This window comes from Melitaea cinxia, chromosome 16, assembly GCF_905220565.1.
Source record: "Melitaea cinxia chromosome 16, ilMelCinx1.1, whole genome shotgun sequence".
In the NCBI taxonomy this organism is placed as follows: Eukaryota; Metazoa; Arthropoda; class Insecta; order Lepidoptera; family Nymphalidae; genus Melitaea; species Melitaea cinxia.
The window spans coordinates 166,938-187,270 of NC_059409.1; the positions used below are offsets into that span (position 1 = coordinate 166,938).

The window sequence follows — 20,333 nt, forward strand, 5'->3', positions numbered from 1 at the left end:
ATGGCGGCCAGCGGCGCCGAGCGCCGGCCGCGCCGCGGGCCCGCGCCTATCGCCTCCTTCGACCACGACGTCTCCGAGGAAGTTAGTTCAGCAATATGCGTAGCTTAGAATATAGGAAACATCATTATGTCTCATTTAGACATTTATTTGTTTGTTGACACACACGTACGCACATCCATACGTACGCACACACACATACACCATACATTTTTATCAACTATGTAATCCTACACCGAATAATACGTTTTATCTATTATTTTCATTGTAATAAAAACCATGTGTAAGACTTTTTAGTACTGAAATAAATATTTTTTTATTTTTCACGTTTCAGTCTAGCCCAGAGAACAAGCAAGTCTTTCGCTTGCCTGAGATCCGCGAAGATCCAGCGAGCTCGACGACGAGCGTGACGGCCTCGACGTCAGGTGGTGTTGACTGTCTGGCGCCGCCCGAGCAGCGCGCGCGCTCCCACTCCTCGCCCGCAGTGCATGAGGCTGCGACTGTACCGACCGTGTCAGGTCTTCAGACGCCTGCTGCTCCTCGCATCGACATTTCCCGCGCGTCAAGTTCCAGCCATCACGACTCACGAGACAGCTCACCCGAACTGGCGCTGTTCGCGGGCAGCGGTGGCGGCGAAGACGCCCGTGCCCGTCTAGAACTTGGTTTTCGCGAAGACGGGACGGCTGACCTGCGTTCGTCAACCGAAGAACTGGCTTTCCTAGAAGGCGCGCCTGGAGGCGCAGAGACCCGAACACAATCTATAGCGCCACCTTCGCGTCGTCATTCACGTAAAGACAGTCAAGGGTCTGAGGCGGCCTTGCTCGGCGTATCGGGTCGAACTAGCCGTCTGTCTAGTGTTGGATCTCAGTGTTCCGCCCATTCGGCACTTTCTGGATTTAGTCATACTAGTCGTGTGTCACGGCTTTCTGTAGTATCTGGCATATCTCGATCACCTTCACCGCACAAAATGTTACTCGAAACATCATTTTGCGGTCCAAAACCTATAGAAACGGATCCCGAAATATGTGCGGCGGTCGTTGAGGAAAGGCTTCTAGAAATTGCTAAATTGACAAATGAAGCAGTAACTTCTATTCCTGAACCTAAGCGTCCACCCGACCAAGTTGTTCCAATTCCTCTTATTAGTCGACAGATCGATAGTCGAGATCATCGTGAAGTGCGTACAGAAGCCACTGTCGAAAATACGCGACCTGCTAGTGCACCTCGACTTACTTCTCCCAACGCACCCTCCAACACACCCGTACCGGGGCCTGCGCCGTCTTCTTCATCATTGGATGATGAAAAGCGCTTAAAAGAAACAATGAACCGAGCGAAAGTTGAAGAGCGTCGAGCAAGACCTAAAGAACGTCGCGAACCATCTAAACCTGAGGCGTTGCGGCGTGGTAACCAGTCAAAAGATATCATAAGAATAAAACTTAAACCAGATGATGAATACGAGGACGATAACGAAGAGGAAAGCGAGCGGACCTTATTTAGTGGAGAACCCGCGCGTAAACCTATCACTCTCGAACTAAACGATCGACCTACCTGTTCTATTGAGCCAATAAGTCCTCAAACTACTTCCAAGCGAACACGGGACAGTAGAACACCGTCTCCGTGTGGTGTGGCAGTGTCTAGAAAATCATCGTTCTGTTCACTTTTTAAATCGCGTGAAACCATTGCATCACCAGATTCACCATCAGATGCATTGCGACGCAAAAAAAGCCTTAACGAAGGTCGATCGCGTAGCAAAAGCCGAGATCGATCTTCAACACCAACATCGGCAGGTAAAATAAAGGGTTCGGTATTGTCATTATTTAAGACACCGCGAAGAAGTGGCACTTCTCCTTCACCAGGCTCTCGTGACGCATCTCCAGTGGTTCAACAACAGAGACAGTTTCCGCAACCAGTGGTAGATAGACCTCGAGGGGAGAAACTAAAGTATTACGAAGATTCGAAGGACGGAATCATCCATATTCCTTTGCGCACACCACCTGACGAACTGAACTCAACTGAAAATACAATCGAAAAACCTCAATCACGTGAAACGGTTACACGAACTGAACCAACACGACCAGCTTCAGCGCCCCAACAACGGCCTCCTCTCGAAAGAAATGCAGTCGTCACTTCCGCTACTCCGACATCTCTTCCAAAACGAACTACTCAACGGACTGTCCTACCGGACGGCAGTATTATCATTCCATTACATTCCCCGACTGAAAAGACAGCTAATGTGGAAATCCCTTCAAAGACAGAGTCAAAGAGAGAGTCAGGGATGGTAAAAGAAGTAGAGCAGAGTACGAGAAAAACGGAACAAGAATTCACTCCGGACAAGAGCTTAAATAGTGTTTCTAAGCCCAGTTTTAATTCTGGACACACGAACAACGCCTCATCGGAGGAGATTATATCCGCCGGGAACGGTGCGGAGCGACCTCGGAGAAAAGAGCGAATTATATTCACGACGCACGTCGGAAGTAAAGAACAGGTATTTAGTACTCAGTTTAGTATAACGAAGACACCCAGCGTTGCCAGCGAAATATCAGAATCGATTCCGAGTTTCCCCGAAAGCGAAGAGGTTCGTCCGAGCGAGTCGCCGCAGCGAGTGGCGAGTTTGAAGAATATTGTAAACGATATTACGCCCGAGATCGTCGACAGTCAAGTGATGTTCGGTGAGATCGGCGAAGAGATACCACGCGACGCGTTCCCCAGCCCGCCGCCGGACACCGGCCGCGACTCGTCGGAGTCGGACGCGAGCTCCGAGGTGGCGACCACGCACGGCGGCAGCGAGGCGGAGCGACGCGGGCTCGTGGTGCAGGAGTCGTTCGAGGAGTTGCCCTACGTGCCGACCACGCTGCCGCTGGAGAGGTCGCTGGCGCTGCCCATGGTGCCGGTGCGCGAGCGCGGGGGCGTGACGGTGGCGGCGGTGCGGCGCCCGCGAGCGCCCCGCGGCGCGGCGAGCGCGCTGGGCGCCCTGACGCCGCCGGCGGGCGCGCGGGGCGCCGCGCCGAGTGCGCTGACGCCGCCGGCGGGCGCGCGGGGCGCCGCGCCGAGTGCGCTGACGCCGCCGAGCGCCGCGCCGGGCGCCGAGCGCCTGCACATCCGCCTGCCGCGCCGCGCGCGCGCCGCCTCCACCGCCTCGGACGCGCCCGCGCCGCCACCGCGCACCGAGCGCGCTCGCTCGCGTAGCGGTGGCGACGGTGAGTCTCGCGTTTCTTTGTATGTATTATTACAAAGTCTTCTGAGTAGGTACATGTATACCCGTGAATGCGCATATCGAAAATCTAAATATGTATTGATGCAAAGTGATAACTCTGAAAAGGCGACTTTTGAAGCTCGCTGGAATCAAGTGAATAAAGAAAATATGATTCGAATCGATTGATTTCTTAAAATTAGATCGATTGATTAATTTAGCTTGCTGTGCCCACCCGTTCGACGTAGGTCTCTTTCTTCGATTGTCCATGCATTAGAAGGGTCGGAGATTAACCCGCCTTTCCCATTTCTTAGAATGTATTACGGTTTTTGAAGTAAAACTTTTTTACGTACGCTTGACTTGGGGAGTAAGCTGGTCAATGCGTGACGAAAGTGTTACTTAAAGTGTGATCGGGTGAGGCAAACGGAAGTTAGGGAGATATAAGTTAGTGAAGTTAAAAAGAGAGAGTTATACATACATACATACGTTTAGTAACTTTTGTTCAGTCGTGTGTTCTAAGCACACTCATTTTTTTTTAAGCAGAAACCTAATTTTTTTAACAATATTATGAATGTAGCCTAAGTTTTGACTCGTCGGTCACCCCAGCCGGGTCGGAGGCGCGCAGCAAGTCGGAGTGGATCGACTTCAGCGAGTTGCCGGAGCGGCGCAAGCAGCCGAAGCGCATCCAGACCCTGCCGGCGACGGCGCGCGACGCCGTGGTGTTCAGCTACGTGCCGCCCGAGCGCTGCCGCTGCGAGTGCCACGCGCACGCGCACGCGCCCGACGACGAGCGCCCCCTGCTGGCGCGCCGCGAGCCCGCCCACTCGCCCGCCCGCTCGCCCGCCCACGCGCCCGCCCACTCGCCCACCTCCCCCGTGTCCCCCTTCACTGCTGACTTCGACCTGCAAGACCTGCTCGACTACAACGACGTGAGTAGCCGTCGCCAGCACCTCTATCTATAGTAGATAGTCTTAATCTTAATACCCCTGGTGGCCATCACCGAGATTCAATTTAGCCTAATATCCAGCTTTTTTATAGAGCAAAGATGACTAACAAGCTTAAGGTCTGGTTGATAGTAAGCGAATACCGAATCCTAAGGCTTGCAACACAAAGAACATATCAAACGCGTTACCGAACCTATTTGCGACTCACAACTGGAGCTCTGGATACCTCACCCGCTAAAGGAATACTGTGGTGTTCCAATATTAAAAAAATCTCTAGAGGAATGCTACGTTGACACTGAGTGATATAGGCTATATTTTAATTTAAAGGATAAAAGCATAACAGCCACAATAATGTAGCCCAAAGAGGCGAGGTCGCGGGATGAAAACTAGTTTATTATAAAATGATTTCAGAATAAGAAATATTTCATTCGAGAAAAGAGGTGAGATGTTGTCTTTAGGTAAAAAGTCTTACGCGATTGAAAATAATATAATATTTAGTTAAGACGATTTTCAAAAAATTCAATTTTGTTCCCGTGTTTATATCGCATTATAGTGAAGCCAATGACTTCCACTGACGGTCCATACTTAATACTCTTAATAAAAATGAGACATTTGTTCTGTTCTATGCTGCGAAAGCTTATCGCAGCCGTTTGTTCCAGACGGAGCCTCAATGACCGCCGGCCGCCGCCCGCGCTCGCCGTACCTTCGTTGTCTCTCTAAGAGTTTAAACTTTTTTATGATATCTTATTCTCTATTGACCTGAAGCGAGATGTTATCATTTTTGAGATGTAAATTTACCCGTTAGGTATATAAATTTATAGCGTCATTTGTAACTCCTACTATCCATCGTTGACCCTTGCATTTTTTGATGTTTATTAAATTGTTCGTGTATAATATTTCGTTACGCGATAGTATGTACCGACTGTATTATAGTATCTACCGTAACTAGGGTTCACGACAGTGATCGAGCGAAGCTGCCTTACTACTGCTAACGAGAGAACGCGTGACCGACTGACCGGCGGCCGCCAACCACATCCTGACCGCAACCACACCTTCAACACGCACCTTTTATGTAACATTTAAACAGTGAATTATAATATAAGCTACTTATTAATGGTATATATTAAAAGTTTTTTATAACAAACTACTATTATATTAAATGTAAATAACTTTGACAAAAAAAAAACCGTCTAAATTCTTAAATCGACTTTGTTGCTCAAATAATCAAGCGCTCATTCCTATTGTATTTTTTTTTCTAGTATTAAAAACATAAATGTCTATTCTTAATCTACCTAGTAGTACAGCAAAAACATATAGATATCTAGTGGCCCAACGCCTATGAGCTTCATGAAATGTTTTCCCTGCTGAAAATTCCAAAAAAAAAAAACAAAGATTTATATTGTATTAATTATTGTAAACTATTCTGTGTTTGAAACAGGGATCTCAAAGTTTTTTTGGGATCCACATAGCCCAGATAGATCTATCTGGAATCTAGATATCAGTTCATAATCCACATCATCATCAGTTCAGTCCATTGCAGTCCACTGCTGGACATTGGCCTCCCCAAGTTCGCGCCAGATCATGGTTCAGACAGATCGTCGGTCCAATGGGCCGGAGGACGTCTTACGTTTGTCAAGACGCGGTCTCCACTCCAGGACCCATCTGCTCCAACGGCCATCGGTCCTGCGACACAGATGGCCGGCCCACTGCCACTTCAACTTGCTAATTCTGTGGGCTATGTCGGTTACTTTCGTTCTTTCGCGGATAGTCTCATTTCTAGCCCTATATTTGAGAGAAACCCCAAGCATAGCCCGTTCCATTGCACGTTGAGCGACTTTAAGCTTGTGGACCAGTCCCTTCGTCAGTCTCCAGGTCTCGGCTCCGTATGTTAACACAGGCAGGATGCATTGCTCGAAGACTTGTGTTTTCGAAATCTTCGAAGTGAAGACTATCGAACTTTTTGTCGTACGTTATGTAGGCGATGAATTCTTATGCGTAAATAATCCCCATAATAACATAACATGATAAGCTGTCGCGACAAGATGTCAATAAATAATTAAAAAATTAAAACTTAAAACGATAATAATAATTCGAGAGAAGTGAAATTTTGTTATGTTAATTGTATCTGTATTGTTATTATTGTTAGTATGTGTGAGCAAAGGGAATGGAATGAGCTGCTCTTAATAGTTATTAAAAAATACATTATGCAATATAAGGAACACCATGAGAATGAACAAGGATGTGTTTGGTGCCGCAGTGCAACATTTATCATGCATAATATTATGTAAATTTTTACTTTACCTATTATAGTTAACTTAATTCCATTTGTACAAAATATAATTAGGAGTTTACATTTTAATAAAATGGCTCGAAGAACTGGACAAAAAAACGATTAAATACTACCTACCTACTTGTTTAAAATTTCACATTAAATATTAATTTATATTTTGTACTTTTTGAAAAGAAATTAATTACGGTACTGAACAATTTTAATTATATTTCTATTAACAAAATTCTAGAACAATTTTTATAAATGAAAGCAGTATGAACTGTACTCTATAACTTTGTCATGGTGCCTAGTCCTCACATATCATGTCCCAAATAAATTCCGTTAACGTTTACCCGATTGCGGCGAAGGGTGATAAAATGTTTGATTCGTGTTTATGTCCCAGTGTCTTAGTTTAGGTATCCTAAACTATTATTTTTAGACACATATTTGTGTATTTTAAGATATTGTAGACCGTAGTCGGGTCTTTTGTTGATTTTAACTTGTTGCTAATACATAATAATTTTATTAATGTTTTAATATTACATTATGCTCAATCGTGATTTAAACAAGTATTTGAGGAACTGATAAGCCATATTTGTAAAAATAGAACAAAAATAAAATGGCTTGCATAGTGAATATTATAAATGCAATGTCTTAATAATGCCAAAAGATCTGAACTTATACCTAATAAAATAAAATAACTCCTCATCTATTTGAAAGTTAAGACGTTTTAACTTGTAATCTTCGTGTTGATATCTTCTTTTCTTGCTATGCTATTTAGCACTGCGTTCTATTGAAATCACTTTTAACTATTAAAAATTTACTTAAGCTTTCTTAATAATGTGCGATCAAGCATGGCGACGAGAACTTGTTCCGGTCATTTAGTATCGAAGGTCTTACTGTAGTTTAACGCAATATTTAAAAAAAAATAGGCAATGATGGCATTCGGCGCTTTCCAAATACCAGAAATAGTATAAGAATTTTGTTTGATTGGCACTTATGAGGCTAATGCTGACATCAAGTTGCCAAAGCGCTGCGTATCGGTTATAAGTCGTAAGGGGTCGTCGATGAATCGTGCGATGTTTTTAGCAACTTTTTAACCTGGGGTAGGTTATGTGTGGTGGAGGGGTCACCCTTGGTGTAATGTGGTGTAGTTTAAGACCACCCCTCCTTCTCATGCCAAAAAATCACGTGTATTGCAAAGTGTATTTAAATTTTCAAAATATATTTAAATGTACTTTATGTGGTTGGTAATGTACCATTACGCTTCAGCCTGTAATATCCCACTACTGGGCATAGGCCTCTTTCCCCATGTAGGAGAAGGATCCTTAAGGACGCTTAATGCACCACGCTGCTCCAATGCGGGTTGGCGAATGTACTTGTGTGTGTTGTGTTGTGGAATGTAATGTACCATAATTCGGTATATTTTGGAAAACTCAGGCATCGTGATACAAATATCCAGACATCAAGGACGAAAAATAAATACACGTGATATCTCATTACGGCCCCCTCTCCTTGTGATATTTTGAGACCCTCCCCCTTCCAAAGCTCACACGATTAACAGAAGACCATTTACGTCGTCGGCATGCTTTGTCGCGCATGTAATTTCGATCCTTAGAGCTTTGTATTCGTGAAACTCATAGCAATAAGTCGGTTTGTTACGTGTAACAATGATTTAAGACGGTATTGTCTGCAGCCCGGCGCCTTCGAATCGCTCGTCTTCGTTTCTGCATACTCTCATATCGTTAGTTACTCATGATGCAATAATAAGTAAGAGTGTATGTACCAATGTTAAAGTACTTCTACAGTTTAGGCAAAAGTCTGAAAATATAAAGAATATAAATTTTTTGCTTTCCACTTATGTGTTTTATTGCCCTCCGCCGAAGTACCAGATATCAAATATTAGTCCACCATTTATTCTACGGCTCGTTTATAGTAATTAAGTTTGACTTCCGACCGCGAGCGAATATATTTTGACAGTATCAATCACATTTGCGTCAAGTCAATGTTTTAACATGGCATTTTGGGTATGCGCAAGTACTTACACCAAGTGAACGGCAGTGGTCGCGGAAGCTGATCATTGCCGATGTGTGGCATACTCGGTATTTACATTAAATTGTGTCCCAGTTGTATTTATTTTGCTAATTCCTTTTTATTCAGAAATGTTAATTCCTTCAGTAAGCAATACGTATCGACTACTACTACTTTATAAGTAAGTGTTGTCTGAAAAGACGTAATTAAAAATAAACTTCAATAAATAAAAAACAATTGTATTTATTACAGTTCTTCATACAATCGCGAAAGTAATGATGGCCGTCGAAAAGAGATAAATGCATTTAAACTTCACAATATAAATATGACTGTAGCACTCCATTCGTAGACCTGGCCTACGTTCAGATGATACAAATATATACCATTTAAAAATCCTAACGTTTTTATTTAAATTATAGTCATAGAACACTGAAAAAATCTGAATTTTTAAATGTTGCCAACAAAAACTAGTTTTATTGAATATTAGCTTGCATCACTAAAAAAAAAATTACGGTCAAGACACATTGTATCATTGTAAGCAACATGGCCATCTGTTACTGTGTGGCAACATTTAAAAACCTTAAGTCTATAGTATCAAAAGGTAGCGTAGAGACGGCAGGAGTGAAGCCGGACGGCTCACTTGAAGATCTTGCCCTGGTTGAACTTCCTCCCCTGGGAGTCGGTTCCGGACCAGGAGAAGTAGTCTTGCACCATTTTCTTGGTTTCCTCACTCTTGGGGTCCAGTTTCTTCCAGTCGTATGACTCATAATCAATCTGCAAGTTAAAATAATTATATTAATATTTTCTTATTTAGAAAATAACCTACTATGTTTCTTTGTTACGTATTGTTTGTATTGTTTCTTTTTAGCTGTTTTAAATACGTTAAACATGCAAATGTTTTTATATTTTAGAATAATAATAATAATAAATAGCCTTTTATTATTGAAACGAGGTACATTCTTCATATTATATTCCTTATTTCAATGTGCCTTCGGGCAAAGGCCTCTTCCAGCTGCTTCCAGTAGACTATATCTGCTGCAATTCTCATCCAGTAAGATCCAAGGGTCTGACAAATCTCGTCCTCACATCTTCTAATTGGGCGTCCTTGTTTTCTTGCACAGTCCCTTGGGAACAGGATGATCCGCTTGCTCCATTTTTCTATCGGGCTGCGCAGCATGTGTCCTTTCCATCCCCATTTCAGATGGTCGATTTCTTCTAGAACGTCGATTACTTTGGATCTGCTACGTATTGCTGAATTTCTAATTTTATCTAATCTTAACTTTAAATCCTAGCATACTTCTCTTCATAGCTCGTTGACACCTTGCTAATCACTCTCTATGATTAGTTTTTAGTTTGGCTTAGATAAACATACTCTGATACATCAGTCAGTCAGTCAGCTCAGCCTATCGCAGTCCACTGCTGGACACAGGCCTCCCAAAGTTCGAGTCAAACATTCCGGTTTTCCGCAATCCTCATCCAGCCTACACCGGCTATCTTACGTAGATCGTCGGTCCAACGGGCCGGAGGACGTCCCACACTGCGTTTGCCAAGACGCGGTCTCCACTCCAGGACCCGTCTACTCCGACGACCATCTGTCCTGCGGCACAGATGGCCAGCCGACTGCCTGCCACAACTTGCTAATTCTGTGGGTTATGTCGGTTACTTTCGTACGGTATATTGCCCAGTATATGGTCGGGCCCTGGAGCTGGAGCAGTTGATAGATTTCTGTACTTTTTCTTTTAGTACTGGTGGCACATCTTCGTTACTGTAAGCTGGTTCTATTCTGGTGTATTTTTCGTGAGCATTTTCTTTAGAATAAAGGGTTCTGTAATAGTCTGTAGCGACTTTTTGTATTTGCTTCCGCTAGGTCATTTGTTTAGACCTTTTATTTTTTAGAGTGGGTATCCCTTCCTTTCCATGTTTGCTTAGTTCTTTTAGAGCTTTTTTAGTTCCTCCCGTTTTCTGTATTTCTTCTTTTAGTTTTTAATTTTATTTTGCTGTTCTGTCTTTTCTCATGCTCTCCCATATCTGTTTTCTAGGATCTGATATTTGTTTTTGGCTATTTTTGTAGCTTTCTTTTTTTGATATTAGTATTCTCCTTTCTTCCAACATTTCCATTGTTCATTCGCTTAACTTATTTTTTTCTTTTATTGTATTGACATTCTTCATTTCAGATACTTTCTTGTCGAAATAGTCATATTTTTTTAAGACAGATGTCTGTCATGTATCAGAGTCGGCTATATCTTGTAAAAATTTGATGGGGGATGAATCCAAAGTCTTCTGGTACAGTTCTTGTGGAAATGCTTTTGTATTAACAATATTCTTTCTGAATATTTTTGCTGGGTAATTAAATTAACAGCAACGTACCATGCGATGGTTTGCATTGAAAATCAAATTCTGTATCACATGTGTATCCTTGAAACGTTTTGTTTGTTGTAATAAAGTCAATTTCATTTTTGTATGTCCCATCTAGGGAGATCCAAGTCCATTTGTTGCTTGGTTTTGTTTTTATAGACTGAATTAAGAAGAGTCAAATTATTTTGCAGCAAAAATTCTATTAGCTTATTTGCATTGGGACTCCTTTTTCCATGACCATATTTTCCCATGATAGACTCTTCACCTACTACCCTGGTTCCCACTTAGGCATTGAAGTCTCAATTACTATGATGTAATTATTGTAGTTATTTCTTATTATATAGTCTGATAAACTGTCATAGTCTTCTTTGGTAGCTTGTTCCGTTTGTGCATGCACTATCGTCCATGGTTTTTTTTATTCGGTAATTTGATGTTTAGTATTGCGAGTCTATCAGAGATTCCTATTATCTCCTGTATCTAGTGTTTGAGATATTTCTTTATCATAAAACCTACACCTCTATGTCCTGCCGTTTGTCCGTTGTTATATAATATGTAGTCTGCACGTTCTTCTATTTTATTACCCAATCTTCTCATTTCGCTCAAGGCCAAAATATCGTACTTTATATTTTCAAGAGATATCTCATTTCCTGTAAACTTTCTTGTGTTCGTAAAGTTCTTGTATTTAGAGTTGAGATGTTGGAAGTTTCGCATCTCTTAGCTGGAGACCAGACGTGTTGGGAGACAGTTTTTTGTACGGTTTTTTGTGTTTGTTTCTTGTTTTTTGTTTGCTTCCGGTACTCATTTGTCTCTGAAAGTCATTGTTTGTTATTTTTCAAAGGTTGAGTTTGCCCTCAGGCGAGTTGGATGTCATAGAGAGTTTGTTTTGTTTATTTTTGAAGGACTGTTGCTTCTTTTCTTTCCGTGGTGTTTTGCTGTGTCGGCGAGTCGGTTGAAAGCCTCTTTTCGTTTTCCTTAATTTTAGTGTTATTGTCTTTCACAATCAGCTTGTTGTCCGTTAGGATGTATGCAATTTTTCCTTTCTTTCTTTCAGCTTGTTGTTTTATTATTAGTTATTTCATAGTATTGATAACATCTTTAGGATAATCCTCGGTAATGTAGATGTTATCTGGTAGTTTTTTGCTGCTGCGAAGTAATTCTCTCTTTCTCTACGCCAAGGTGACTGTTATAAGAATGGGCCTTGTTTTTTTGTCATCCTTTTTCCCTAGTCGTCACACATTGTTTTTTTCCCATTTGTCCCAGTTTTCTAGACCTGTCGTTTCTAGTTCCAGCAAATCAGCTCCATCTTTTTCTTTCTCATCCATTCCATGTATGATGACGTTATTTTTCGTTGACGTTGGTTCTCCAATTTTAAGTTCTCCTCAACTAATGGTTTCAATTTATCATTCAACGAAGCCAAGTTGTCAAAGCTTAGAGTTAAAATTTTGGTTTGGTTCTGATAGTCACTGCACTTCGTTAATTTTGTTCAAAAGCATTTGCAGTGTAGCATCCATCACAACGATTTCTACAAATTTTTCCTTTTAAATGGATTTTTATTTTACCACACTGGCAACACTTTTCTTCTGCTGTCAATCGGTTGGAATTTTTGTTAAGTTGGTACTATTGACAAGCTATCTATAATCTATGGCTTAGGACAGGTGATATAAAGCTTGCAGTTTTCTGCGTAAAGTTGGCACAGCTAAATTATGTTTTTGGTGAAATTCCCTCTGTTTCTCATTAATTATTGTCGGAGCTCACTGACACACGTCTTTATTCTTTGGCTATGAAACCAGAAGAATCCGAAAGAAATTATTTTAGAATACGGTTATATATTTTTAGGGATGCTACACAGCACAGAAAAGGAAAGCAACAAAACAAACAATACAATATGAAACTGAAGAGAGAAAAAAAACTTATTTTCATATTAAGCTAATGAATATAAATATATTAACTAATGTTATATCAACAAGAAGGCGGTTATATCAGTTCGCGATTATACCAACACAGACGCGGTTATATGAATGTTGTTGCGATATGATTTCAACATTTTCCTCTCTGCAGAATCTGCATTCCGAATCGGTAGCAGCTTCACTTTTAGTCATAAATAAAATTTTAGTTTTGTAAAATGACGTTACCTAACCTGCCTGAACTCCGTTAAAATATTATATAGTTACTAGCTGACCCGGCGAACTTCGTATCGCCTAACAGTCGATTCTTTAATTTAATTTTTTTTTTTTTTTTTTTAGAATTTTTCTCTCCGTAAGAAAAATCCTCGTACTTCAAGGAATATTTTAAAAAAAGAATTAGCGAAATCGGTCCAACCGTTCTCGAGTTTTGCGCTTAGCAACACATTCAGCGACTCATTTTTATATTATAGATATATTGTGATTGCGCTATATAGGGAGAATCGCTCGATTCAGACGGCACAGAGAGGCGAACGTTAGACTGAAGGGGCGCACGCACCTGCCAGTCGGGCGACAGCGGGAAGGCCAGGTCCCGGCCGCGCCACACCCACACGCCCGAGATGCTGGAGTCGTCGTCGGCGCCGAACAGGCACACGGACGCGAACGCCTGCTTGCGCATCTTGTCCAGCCGCTGGAACATGCCTGCACCCCACCGCTCGTTAGTGAGTGACACGTGTGACTGCTTATTATAACATTCATCATTGCAGCCTATACAGTCCACAGCTGGACATATGCCTCCACAAGTTTACGCCCAAAATAACGTGAACTCATGTGTTTTGCCCATAGTCACCACGCTGGGCAGGCGGGTTGATCGCCTCTTACGACCCCAACGAATGTTATAATACTGTGTGTGTGTTAAGTACTGTGTGGCTACGGTACTAAAGAATATAGCTACCCCCTCTCTTCCCGTGGGTGTCGTAAGAAGCGACTAAGGGATAACACAGTTCCGCTACCACCTTGGAACTTAAAAAGCCGACCGGTGGCGGGATAACCATCCAACTGCTGGCTTTGAAATACACACGCCGAAGACGGGCAGCAGCGTCTTCGGTGCGACAAAGCCAGCCCTGCAATCGCCAACCCGCCTGCCCAGCGTAGTAACTATGGGCAAAACACATGCGCCATTTTTGACACGAACTTGTGGGAGTGCTATGTACAGCAGTGGACTGCAATAGGCCGAAATGATGATGATGGTAAATGTTTTGAAATGGGAAGGTGCTTTTCTTGATCTTGGGGGCCTTCCGTAAATTACGTCAGACAAATTTCATGATTTTTTACCCCTAAAGAGAGAGCTCTTTGTCACGTTTATATGAACTTTCCCTACCCAGTGTGACATCACAATGACAAATTTTACAATTTCACACTATTACTTATGTTTTACTTAATTTAAACATTGTCAACATTATTTTATAAATGAATCGGTGATTGTTAAAGCCCCACAAGTAACACTTTTTTTGAAATTAATTTTTTTGCATTTTTGTATCCTTTGTCTATGGTCAAATTTAGAATGAGTATTTTAACAACACCACTGCAGTCAAATCAGTACAAAAAAACGATCGTCAAAATGCCGTTGATTGTTAAAACAACATAACTTTTTCAAATATGTTGTTTTGACACTCAAGTTGGCAACACCGTCACTTCGCGCGCACAAATTAAAAAAAGTAGATAGGATCTATTCATTGAGGCAAATCATGAAAATTATTATTAGTAGCTCTCCATCAAAATTTCTTGTCCATCTTGTACAACCAAGTGACATAATCAACTTTAAAATATGGTGGAAGACATGGTTTAAAAAATCTTGTTTGTCAGAATGTTCATATGGGAGAAATGTGCCCAAAACTCAAAAGATAAATTTTTTGATCTCAAAGTATTCTCATTTCATCCACACAGCAGATAATCCTGGAAATATTAAAGCATTAGAATATATTGACAATACAATGAATGCTTTAAACTTCCATTTGAGAATGTCCAAAAAAAGTTGTTTGCCTGAACAGCTCACCCTTCCCATCAACCTTGCTTATTCAACAAAAAAGCCAATAAACTTTAAAAAAATTGGGGATGTAAGAAAATTAATACCCTATGTTCCTATAAAGTACAAAGAATTTTATGAAGATCTCCTACAATGGCCCACTACTAATTTAGAATGTACAAATGACATGGAAAGTGATTGCGAGTAACTGTTAGTGTGTTTATGTGCAAAAATTTAAAGGTATTTCAATAAAATTAATAAGTAATCTGCTGTGTTTCATTAACTTTTCTTTCAGTTGTGTGTTAAAACAAAACATGTAACACGTTGATTGTAAAAACAACACAAGTGAAAAAATTTTTTTTTAAAATTAGTATACTTAACAAATTTAAAAATTTAAAAAAAGTAAGCTATGACTAGGTATATAAAAGAACTATAACATATAGCAATTATAAATATTTATATACAGTATATTATATTTAAATAAATAGATTTTAGTTTCTCCTGAAAAATTTACTCAAAGTTACTTGTGGGGTTTTAACAATTGCTAAATCAAATATAGGTAGAAAAATTTATAAACTAGAACAGCGAGTGTCAATTCATCAACAAAAAATGTTCATCAATCATGATTATATTTATACAAAAAAATTAAAATAAAGGAAATATCTCTTTCCAACTGACCAGTGATGAGGTTACAGCTCATGAAGACCTTGGAAAGCTCTTCAGGGTATTTGTACTCCGCAAACCAGATGGAATAGTTCTCAGGGTCAAACTTCTCCCAGAAGTAGGGAATGGACACGGACTCATCTTCGTTGGAATAGCACCGTTTGAAATCATCCATATTGAACGTCCTGTAATCATCAGGTTAAATTAAAATTAACATACATTTATTCAAAATTATATTTGTCATAATCATATCCCAATGGAGACACACATAGAGGGCTTCAGAGATGTCAAAAATGTGAAGTCAATATTAATAAATACTATGTATGGTTTAACAATTATGGTTGTGATTACTTTGTTTAACTTGCAGGACTATTTAATAAGTCCATACAACCATAATAAGTGTCTAAACTAACCAACACAAACGTATGTCCAAGATTTTATTCAACAATGTTAGATGATATCCATAATGCCCATCTATAGCTATATCACAATAGTAGAAATAGTAATTGAAGTGTGCATATATCAATCTTAAAATTGCAGTTCATTGATTAAAGAGAAACAGGTCCTACTGGCCTATTCTACCTCCCGCTGTCAAAGTCTATTTGTATCGTCATCCGTCAAATAGCGTTATCTACAACTGGTGAAACAGGACCTTAATATATTTCGCTTAATCCATTGCATTAATTTTAGTAGTCACGATCTAATGATTTATTCGTAGAAGTGGTCTTCATATAATAAAATCAATATATTTCATATAGCCAATAAAGCTTCTTTAATATTAGGCAAGATGCCAATGAGACTATGAGAGAGATATCATTAGATTATTATAAAGATTGTTAATACTATAGAGTTAATAAACAAAAATATCTGTATTTTCTGCTCTTGGTTATGTAGACCAGTTAGCTATTTTAGTTTTTATAGCTATTTTTAAAACCTTTTATAAGCAAGTACAAACAAAATGTGTTACCATTCCATTACCCGACCAAAATACCTAGTCTTTCTAGCATTATAATGCTAGATCATATTAAGATACTTAATAAGAATATTAAGATTAGAATCATATTACATACCCCTTGGGCAAGGAGTCGAAGGGGTCCTTGGACTCTTTAGGCTTCTCGATCTCATCCTCTAGTGAGGGCTCAGGTTTCTCTTCTTTTTCTTTCTTTTTGGGCTGCTCCTTCTTCTCAGCCTTCTTGTCCTTCTTGCCACCTTCCTGCTTATGTGATTACAATAAACAAATAAATATGTGTAATATACCATATATTCCATTCCTAAAGTTAGCAAATTATTGCTTGTTAAATGTAATGGTCGGCTTAGACTTGAGACGAGAATCGAACCCACAACCCCCAGATTAGAAAGCATGGTCATCGCAATCTACCAGAGGCTAGTCAAGTAGTAATTAATTCGTTTCTTCATTGTTAGTTGATTTCAGTTTTGTTGATTGTTAATCCACACTGATTCATCGTGAGAGATTCTTATAGGACCATATTGTTTGGATCTATGTGGCAATTAAAGAAACTAATTACCTTCTTTGATTGGTTCAATTCGGCATATTTCTTAGGGTCGTATGTAGGTGGAGCCTCACATAGGACAATACTTCCCACAACTTTGGACACTTGAGGCTGGTTGGCGATGGTCAGGAACCAACGCTGAACGTTCACAAGCGACGAGCGTATGCTGGCGTCTAATACATTCTGTAATAATGAAAGAGACAACAATTTTAACACTTGGGGCCTATTTCACCAGTTATGCATAATGATAGTTGATGGACAACAGATACAAGATATGCTGTGTGGTTATGGTAGTGAGAATATAGACACCCCCTCTCTTCTTATGGGTGTCCTAAGAGGCGACTAAGGGATTAAACAGTTCCACTACCACATTGGAACTTAAAAAGCTGACCAAAGAGGGGATAACCATCTAACTGCTGGCTTTGAAATACATAGGCCGAAGACCGGCAGCAGCGTTTTCGGTGTGACAAAGCCAGACTTGCGGTCACCAACCTGCCCAGCGTGGCAACTATGGGCAAAACACATGAGTTCACGCCATTTTTGGCGCGAACTTATGGAGGCCTATATCCAGCAGTGGACTGTATTAGGCTAAAATGATGATGAGATACAAGTTTATGATATATTATTCTTTTCATAAAATTCCATAATATTTATGAGTCAGTCAGTCCGTTCAGCCTCTTGCAGTCCACTACTGGATATAGGCTTCCCCAAGTTCGTGCCAGTCACACGTGTCGTACAGCACAAAAAATGGAGAGACAGCAGAGGTTAACATAAAGCATATAATTATAACACAATAATAACAGAGTGATCCCGTCATAATATTTGACCTGATCGATGATTTATGACAGGAACAATAAAATTGATTGAATCTGAAAAAGTCCTCCCGTGACCATGGTTGCTGTAAAGTATCCAAAACATCGGGCATCTAAAAAGCTTAATAAACGTCGATAAAATCGGAAAAAGTTGTTTCATTATAATTAATTGAATCTCTTGGATAGTCATAAATAATAATATTATTTACATTTCAAATTGAATATTATTTTTGAATGCCAAACCTGGAAAGCATGTATGAGTGTGGCAAAGACGATGATGTCGGCGAGGGTGATGCGCTCGGAGACCAGGAAGGTGCGCGTGAGTAAATGCCCATCCAACACCTTCAGAGCAGCCAGGAGATCACTCTTTGCACGCTCTACATTCTGATGAAACAAATTTAAGTTGAAGTTTACTATACTGAAGGCTATTATATTTTCTATCACAGTACATAGTAACATTGAGGAAGATATCTTCATCATAGCAGAAAATATCTTGATCGAAAATTGGAGCAGCCCAACTGGTGACATACTTCCACCTTACATAAAATCGTAGCTAAATAATACTGCTCCCAAGCAGTGTTGACTTCCTGTGGTGAGCAAGGAAGACCTGGGGAGGGTCAAGGATGTGGTCAGCAAGACATTTGCAAATCTCCCAGTTTTGCAAGCATCCATAATCTCGGTTTACACTCATCATTAGACGGACAGAATGCATGTTCAAATATCATGCATTATTCTTATCCTACAGGTGATTTATCATATAAGACCACAGATCAACAGTCCTGTGATTACCGACAGGACATCAGTATACAATACAACATAACAATACCAATATACAGTTCAATATAACAAAATTAGATCACAGTATATTTGAACTTTTTTTCATAAAAGCAAAAAAATGCAATAAGTTTAGTTCCTATTGTGTTTATAATTTATACACATATGTTGTATCTTCATTACATTTGCAAATTAAATAAATCGATAGTTTTAGAATAATTTTAATTGCAGCACTGCTAACAGTATGAATGGATTAAGTGTATATCATGGGTACCTGTTTGTTGAACTGCATGATGCCCAGGTAAGGGAATACCCAGGCACAGGAGGCGGGCAGCAGCTCGCTGTCGGCCCACGATGCCCACTGACACACCGCCGCCTGCGTGGCCACGTCTGACCCACGGAGAGCTGTGTTCGCCACTTTAAAAACAAGACACAATTATTTCATCAGTTAACTGTGGGGACAAAGGTACAACAAGATATTATTGAGGTCGGGCACAATAGGATATATCCTGCTCAAAATCTGGAGCAGTCTGTCTGGGGAAGTACCTCCATCTTACATATGGTCACCGCTCTCAAGTAGTGGAGTGTTTACGTGGTGAGTGGCCAGAGCTCCTGCGGAGGGTCGGGAGTAGGGTCGGCAACGTGTTTGCGATGCTTCTAGTGTTGCAGCCGTCTAGTGGCTATGGTAACCGCTTACCATCAGGTGGGCTGTAAGCTTGTTTGTCGACTGTATAAAAAATAAGAAAAACCAATTTGCTGTCACGAAAGTCTCCCCTGTGATCCTACTGTTTTAAATTCAACGACTTCCAATTGCTGCTACGGTTTTGAGACATAAGAAAAATATCTTATTATGTGACGAAATGTATAAATCAGCAGGTTTTAAGTGCAATTTTAAAAGGTTATAAATATAAAATGTTTTCGTAATACTCATGACAAGACTTACCATAGTAAGCGATAGCATTGCTCTCTGTGAGGAGAACTTTCCCGTCGGCACTTTCGTACGCCGGCACCTAAAATAATTCACAATAATTACACGTCACCGTCAAAAACATCTGGTCAGATATCACGGACACTACACTAGCTCGCCGCTTGTCACTCACTTTGCCGGCCGGGAACTTCTTCAGGAAAGCATCGGTCTTGTTAGTTTCGCCGAACACGAAATTAGGAGCGACTTTCACGTCGGCTCCGGAGTACTGTGCGGCGATCAACGCCTTATAAGCACGAAAATTTTCCGGATAAGTATAAAGTACCTAGAAGAAATACACAAACCATGTGTTAGAACTCTCATGACTCGTTTCGCCATTAATTAAAAAAGGCTTCATCCCTTTAGATCGCAAAGATAATTCAAAATTCAAAAACCTACCCCGGCCGCCATGGTTGAGGTGTACTCGGTAAGAGAAAGATCAAAGGGGTAGGGGGACGGAATAGCGGTATGACATTGACATTAAAAGCAGTACGTTAAGAAACGTTTCAACATAGTACGACTACGTACTACAAACTTGTAATGCTTGTATAATTATGCTGTTTGAAATGAAAAAGTGGTATGTAATTAATAATTATTATTTTAATATTAAAAACGATATAAAATTTATTTTGATTGATTGATTGGTCTAATGGCTTTCAGTTGTGCCAGAGAAGCACGGTTGATTCCGCCAATGTCACGTATTTTAATGTGAAGAGTAACTGAACTGACTGCTTGACTGACCGTGAAAAGTAACTATAAAATACTTTAAATATACCTTTTCCTTTTCCCTAAGGCGACCTGGGAGAAATTGCTTTTTAGCGATAAGGCCGCCTTTTGTACTTAATGAAGATACTTTTTAAGAATGCAAAAGAGAACTTAATTTAAAAACGATATAAGTA

General features: G+C 40.4%; 2 protein-coding genes across 3 annotated transcripts; one reads left to right on the top strand and one right to left on the bottom strand.

Moving 5' to 3' along the window:
• On the top strand, positions 1–4,237 carry LOC123661178 (serine/arginine repetitive matrix protein 1). Its single transcript, XM_045596164.1, has 5 exons — positions 1–99; positions 332–1,117; positions 1,148–3,191; positions 3,791–4,113; positions 4,223–4,237. Exons 1-5 carry the CDS (start codon positions 1–3, stop codon positions 4,235–4,237), a joined length of 3,267 nt encoding a protein of 1,088 aa, XP_045452120.1.
• A 4,418-nt stretch (positions 4,238–8,655) lies between these two features.
• On the bottom strand, positions 8,656–19,922 carry LOC123660825 (elongation factor 1-gamma). Of its 2 annotated transcripts, none has more exons than XM_045595857.1 (10): positions 19,834–19,922; positions 19,571–19,720; positions 19,414–19,480; positions 18,745–18,887; positions 17,940–18,080; positions 16,900–17,067; positions 16,444–16,586; positions 15,389–15,558; positions 13,244–13,386; positions 8,656–9,202 (listed from the first exon to the last, which is right to left on the bottom strand). In XM_045595857.1, exons 1-10 carry the CDS (start codon positions 19,843–19,845, stop codon positions 9,065–9,067), a joined length of 1,275 nt encoding a protein of 424 aa, XP_045451813.1. In that variant the 5' UTR covers positions 19,846–19,922; the 3' UTR covers positions 8,656–9,064. The 2 variants fall into 2 exon arrangements, with proteins under 2 accessions (XP_045451813.1, XP_045451812.1); XM_045595856.1 differs by having other exon boundaries at positions 16,444–16,589.
• Positions 19,923–20,333: the final 411 nt, after the last annotated feature.